Genomic DNA, 6,610 nt, shown 5'->3' on the forward strand with positions numbered 1-6,610 from the left:
CCGGACCCGCAGCCACGCCCGGAGCCGCGACCAGGCCCCGAGCAGCGATCACTCTCCCCACAACCGACCGACTGACTGACCCCCCCAGCATAACGTTCTATGGGCTGGAATAGCTCTTTGGTCAGTTGGGGTCAGCTCTCCTGGCTGTGCCCCCTCCCAGCTTGTTATGCCCCTGGCCGAGCAGGAGAAGCTCAAAAAGTCCTTGAGTAGTCTGAGCACTACTTGGCAACAACTAAAACCATCAGTGTGTTATCAACATTCTTCTGGTACTAAATCCAAACCACAGCACTATGCTAGCTTCTATGAAGAAAATTAACTCTATCCCAGCCAAAACCAGGACAACCACAAGGTTGTCTGCTGGTAAACCAGCATCTTATTTCCAGTACTAAGAAGCAATTAAATGAACAATTTAACGGGTTTGGTGTTACTTTTCCGGGTAAGTCTGCCATCTCAGGTGGAGAAGGTACTAAGGAACTTCTGTGCTCCCCACAATAATATAGTTCTAATAATGTTGTACATGATGCAGAGGTAGTTTGGAGTCCTTGGCTACTAGAAATGAAGTTAAATTCCTGGGTTGGGATGCAACAACCATGCAGGCTTGGCGTGAGTAACTATCAACCCTTCCTCCCGAGCAGGAGCAAGCCTCATGGGTGTGCCAGTGCGAGGAAGGCATGGTACAGAAGCTGGAGCAGGATTTCAAGCTCACTCTGCAGCAGCAAAGCTCTCTGGACCAGTGGGCCAGCTGGCTGGATAATGTTGTTACTCAAGTCCTGAAGCATCATGAGGGCAGTCCCAGCTTCCCCAAGGCAGCCAGGCAGTTCCTGTTGAAATGGTCTTTCTATAGGTACATTTTCTTTCTCATTTTGGAGATATTTCTGCATCGGGCTTAGGGCACGTAAATAGCTCCTTGAAAAGCCAAGACCAAGTTCTTTACCCCCATGCAACTCTGGTTTACTCTTGCTCTGCCCTGGTACAGAAGGGAGTGTTGTGTCTCCTGTACCCTTTCAGGGTGGGGATAGGCTATTCCATCAACTAATTTAATTTCTTAAAGTGCTTTGATACTCTTGGGTTAGTGGTAGAAACAGAGCACTGTGTCCCACCTTCAGTGGTCAAGTATTCACATCAGCCGTGATGCAAGTGTAAAACACAACCCAAATATTTTGTTTTCCGGCCATTTTCCAGCTCCATGGTGATCCGTGACCTGACCTTGCGCAGTGCTGCCAGCTTTGGTTCCTTCCACCTGATTCGCCTGCTCTATGATGAATACATGTTTTATCTGGTAGAGCATCGCGTTGCCCAGGCAACAGGGGAGACGCCGATTGCTGTCATGGGAGAGGTGAGAATCATTTAGTCCCTAGAAACAAACCCAAACCAAGCAGCGCTTGAAGAGACATGAGGGATTCTCAAACCGCACTGTGTCCTGAACATGTTTCTATCTTTGCCGAAGGATTTACTGAGTTTTCTGAGTGCCTGGCACAAGGATCCAGCTCCTTGAGCATCTTCCATCCTGGCTCACTAATACCTGAGCTGCTGGTGGGGTTTGGGGCAGTTGAGCATCAGCCAGGCTTCGGAGGCCTGGAGGAGGGAGGAAAAGGACCTCCCCACTTCTCTCCATAACCTGTGGGTACCAACCCTGACTTTGGGGTTCCCGCCAGGGCAAAGTCCCATCAAACACAAAAACTAAACCAAGCAAAAAAAGGTCCAAAAGTTACTTCCCCTGCAACATCCAGTGGCACCGTTCACTGAATGTCTTTGGGCCTCTGCAAGCTCCAGAGCTACATGCAGTCAGCCACTCTCTCCGTTTTTGACTGGAAGAAGAGAAATTATGGGATGTTTGGGGTAGAGAATTGGGCTTTTTTTTATCAAATCACATGGTAAATGTGGTGCCTGGTTTGCAGGCAGGTCCTGTCCTGCCTGGCTGAAGCCACTTTCAATTTTTCACTCTTAAATGCCCAGATTTAAAAGGCCCTGATCAACCTGTGAGAGCAATATAGAAACTACTGTTAGATTAAAACTGATCTCATTTCTCCTTGAAGCTCATAACTGTTTTCTTCCTCCCCTGGAACTCATGTAGGGGAGCCAGACAAATCGGTCACATGCCATTTGCTCTCCCTTCCCCTCCCGTTAGACCCGTGCTCTTGCCCCAAGTCAGCAGCGCTGTGAGTTCCCACTATTGCCTGCAAAACCTCTGGCTTTATTGATATTAAAGGAACACAAGAGGCAGAGAGTGGCTTCCATCAAAACCTAGCTGTGGGAGGCTTTCATCCTTCAGGTTTTGCTTTTCCTTCTTTAAACTCCTGCAATATTTCTGTTCTCCAGGAGGAGGCTGATTCTTCCCAGCGAAAGAGGATGAATCATGTCCTTCCATTTCCATTGCCCGCTTTCTAACTCCTGCTCTCCTCAGTTCCTTCTGCTGCCCAACTTTTCAGCATTGTCATTACAGCAATTTAGTGTTTCAGACCTCATCACAGGGGGGAGACAGCACATCTCCAGAACCCAATATATCCCCAGCTCTCTGGTTACATTGGCACCGTGGCCTTGCAAGCCAAAGCACTTTCCTGATGCACAGGGAGTTGCATGGAGGTGGATTGATGGTAGAGTCCCAGGAGAGGTGAATGGATGGTGTGTCCAAGCAGCCACCTGACAGATGCAGAGGGCTGGAGAAAAGGCCACCATCCTTTGGTCTGTGACACCACTTGGTCGTGGCTTGGGAGACAGCAAAATTTCTCCCATCGTTCCAGAGCTCAGTCCTGCCCTGGATTGTTGCGTGTGGTGTTTGCCCAAAGGTTTAAATGGCAGCCACAGGCTTCTCCCCAAAACCTGTGGTCGGTTTTGCTTTTCTGCTCTTTACCACTGGCACTGCTGATGCTGGTGGCTTCTCCTGAGCACTTAAGCGGCTCGTTAAAATCGCTTGGAAATAGATGCCAGCTTGCAGGTCTGGCACCTCGGGTCTCCATAAGCCTCACTTACCTTGTAACTCCTTTTTCTTACAGTTTGGTGACCTCACATCCCTGTCCCCAACACTGCTGGACAAAGGTACCTCCTCTCCCTCAAGGGAATTGGGTCAGGGATTGAATCGCTGTGGGAGGGAGAACCTCGTGCTCTGCTGGGAGAAAGGACCTCTTCCCCTCTGATCCCCACTCTAATGCTGCGACTCATCCTTTGCAGATGACATGAGTGACCTGGGCAGCGAGGTGGACACGGACTCCCGGAGCATGGGGGAGCCGCTGGTGAAACGGGAACGCAGCGACCCTGGCTACTCGCTGCAGGAGATCTGAAACGGGGACTCAGCTTTTCTCCAGCTGGACGAAGACATCTGGAGCCAGGTTTGACGGTTGCAAGCCTGAGTCTCCCCGTTCCTGCGTTATTAGTGCCTCTTAGTTTCTCTTTATGTTTACTTGTGTTTGAGGAAGGGCTCCAGGGGTGAGCCTGGGCGGGTGGTGGGATGGGGCTGGTTTGTCCGCCTGCTTTCCTCCTGCCCACAGCACAACTGCTGGCTGGAGGGCGAAGGTCCAAAGTCGACTACCGAGTGGTGGAAGCCTCCATGGTCAGCAGCGGATCGGACGTGTGTGGCTAGGAGAGGCTGTCCTCTCCAGCCTGAGCGAGGCGGGCAAACGAGGCTTTCTCTTTCAGGGAAGGTGGTTTGGGTTTCTTCCCCACTTCTCAGACTTCACTGTGATACAAACTTGAACCAATCAGTGCCCAAGAAGAAGGAAAAATACCTGACCCTTCTCCTCCAGCCTTTCAAGACAAGCTGTCCTGGCTCTGACTTTGCCAAATCATTGGTGCCGGGGAGCGCAGGACAGTGCGTCTCTCTCGTACCCTCCTGGGGAGAGGGCTCCAGGCTGCACATCCGTCTGGTCCCGGCGGAGCGGTGCACACACACGCGCTGGGACTGACACGTACGTGCCCTGGGACTGACACGTGCTCGCTCTGGGACTTTGGGACAAGTGTTCCCACCTGCTCCTGTGTCTCCCCAGCTGGGTTTTTTCATTGCCGATCCACAAATGCTCCTGGGACACTGTCAGGCCAACTCAAGATACCAAAGGACTCTGAGGAACCGGCAGCTGGTCGCAAAGCGTGTTCATTGCCCCCCGATGCCCATGGGCAACCCCCATCCTCGCCAGGGTACCCAGGCAGAGGGGAACTGGTCCCACATCCTGGGTTTTGTAAAATTCTCGCTTGATGTCTTGCTCAAATGTTGAAGGTGGGGTGCAGCTGCGTGCGGGGCTGCGCCCGGAGCATGGGCGAGGGTGTGCGACCGCAGTGCCTTAGGGTGGGCCGGCGTGCCCGCTTCCCCCCGCTCTGGGCGAGCCGGCGCAGCGGTGCCTGTTGCTGGGACTCTGAGAAAATAAACCAGCCTGCCCCGTGCAGCAGCGTGGGGCTCTCACGGGCCCCGGCTGTGCTCAACACCACGGTGGCGTTTCCCCTTGCTATATGGCTTCGCCTTCTCCCGCTGCAGCGTTGCGGTGGGGGCTCCCGCGGGGCTGAACTGGGGGAGCTTCTGCCCCAGGGTGTGTGTGTGTGTGTGGGGGGGTTATTCTCCCTTTCCGTGTCCTATGGGGTGTGGGCTGACATGGAGGGGGGGGGGTTGAAATCTGTCATCAAGCCAAACAGCAAAAACAAAGCCCTGGGGCAAATCTTTCTGTGAATAAAGGCCGTGTCATAAATAGCTTTTATTATTATTATTATTTCTAATGATACAGTATTTGATGTGAGCTTTTCCAGGGGCCTACTGTACATTTGCATATCAGAGTATATTCTATCCAAATATATTATTTACTCATTCGGAACGGTACCAAGGTAACTGTGACACTTGAGAAAATATTGCTGATGGAAAGTAAAAAGAAAGTGTGTACAGTGGCACATCTTTCCCTCTTACCGTCCCGTGCTGTTGTCTGTCAGGGTGATGTCTGTCTGTCAATGTCTTGTATCAAAGCAGCAGGAGATGAGTGAGAAAGCTGGATTTATTTGTAAATAACGGCAAGGAACACTCCCTGGGTCAGAGTCTGCACTTCAGGTCCTGCTGATGAGATAAGATGGTCTAAAAAATCAACTGAGCAGCCAAGTCTTAAACACCCCCCCCTGCTGAGTGTGATATTAACTTCACCTGGTGCATTGGCTCCTCTTTGCAGCCACTCCCAACCCAACCCAGCCACCTTCTGCTTACCATGGACGTGCAGATGAGATACTCTGGAGCTCTGCAGCACAGTGCAAGCAGTCTGGATAACCACCTGAAGCCGATATGCACAAACCTCCCAGCTGAACCTGAATAGCAATAAACATATATCAAATGCTCAGGCCTGTACAGCAATTGTTGTGGTCCCATTTCTTCTTTAATCACTGAAGGGAGATGTCAGGGAGATGCTGCAGCCTTGCAGCGTCGGGGGGAGATGCAGGATCTGCCCAGCGCAGCCTAATTAAAGCGATTTTGGCCCGGGATCCCATGTCTGCAGGGAGGCAGATTCACCACAAGCTGGTTTGAAGGGGTAATATTCCCGCTACACCAGAGTTCACGGAGGGGAGAAGAAGCTGAAAGATCAGCACGGAGCTGTAAAGAGCATTTTCTAATTATGCTTCCAGACTAATTGTGGAGGATGGGAGCAGCGACGGATCATTCCCGCTCTCGCCCCTCAGGAAGGGGAAGGCTTAGCCCCAGGCTCTCTCCCTCTGCATCCCCCTCTGGATTCTGCCTGGTCTTGTGGGGACAAACGCTCCCTCCACCTCCAGGTGACTGTTGCTGTCCCTGCGCAAGGCAGAGAAACTGAGGCACAGGCTGAGGTGCCTCATGGCAGCAGTTCACCATCCCACTGGGTCCCAGCACCAGCACCACTGCCTCTACCCCTCTGCTCTGGCAGGAGGAGCCCGGCTGCTCCCGGGGCTCAGCTGGGGCCATTTAGCCTGCAGACAGGTTTCACCTGGAGCCTGGTGGGTCTTGGTGGGGGCAAGGTCCATAACTGCCCGCTGGGGCTCTTTCTGGGTGGCTGCTCTTATAAACCAGCAGCCTGGTTGCTCCAAGGGCTTTTTCTTTTTTTCTTTCTTTCTTTCTTTTCACTTTGCTTTTTAGAAGCCTTAGTTTGGAGGTGGGGAGGGTTGGGGCTTAATGCCTGCAGCTCTCTAGGATGTAGTGCCAGGACCTCCTACCCTTCCTGACACTGCTAAGCAGGTAAGGGCACGGCACCGAGCTGCCACCGCTCCCCCATCCCTAGGTTGGGGGCTGTAGCCCAGAGGCTCTGCCCTGGGGCTGGGGGCTGCTGTCCCAGCACTGTCCTTCTCCTCTGTAATGTCCCAGATGAAGGACCATGTCATCACGTAGCTCTGGGGTGGCCTTAGGGCTGGGTTCCCAGCCCAGCACCCCTCTGCCAGCGCAAAGAAATTCCTTCCCGGCGCTGCACCTCCTGCCCCCGCGGAGCCGCTCGCTCGCCCTGCTCAGCCAGGAGGATTTCTTCGAGAGCTTCAGCGGGTACGTGGCTGCCGGGATGCGCCTGGGGGCCCAGCCCTGGTCTTGCCTTGTGTTTGTCCCCAAGGGAGCGTGTCCCTTGTCTGGGATGGGTTTAGGTTCGTGGTCTAGGGCTGGTGCTCCCAGCCCCAGGAGACTCACCAGCGTCCA

At 53.1% G+C, this 6,610-nt stretch overlaps 2 protein-coding genes across 2 annotated transcripts in view; both read left to right on the forward strand.

Moving 5' to 3' along the window:
- Positions 1–5,256, forward strand: part of RFX2 (regulatory factor X2) — a 32,286-nt gene extending 27,030 nt beyond the window's left edge. Inside the window, 4 exon segments of the mRNA XM_009636678.2 lie at positions 636–844; positions 1,183–1,336; positions 2,994–3,036; positions 3,169–5,256. Coding sequence (XP_009634973.2) covers positions 636–844; positions 1,183–1,336; positions 2,994–3,036; positions 3,169–3,278 — 516 coding nt within the window. The 3' untranslated portion in view covers positions 3,279–5,256.
- Positions 5,257–6,302: 1,046 nt separating this feature from the next.
- The window catches only part of LOC104124391 (la-related protein 6), a 3,313-nt gene continuing 3,005 nt past the window's right edge, over positions 6,303–6,610 (forward strand). The window contains 1 exon segment of the mRNA XM_009636729.1: positions 6,303–6,463. Coding sequence (XP_009635024.1) covers positions 6,303–6,463 — 161 coding nt within the window.

Source organism: Egretta garzetta, unplaced genomic scaffold (assembly GCF_000687185.1).
Source record: "Egretta garzetta isolate BGI_Z169 unplaced genomic scaffold, ASM68718v1 scaffold4, whole genome shotgun sequence".
NCBI lineage: Eukaryota > Metazoa > Chordata > Aves > Pelecaniformes > Ardeidae > Egretta > Egretta garzetta.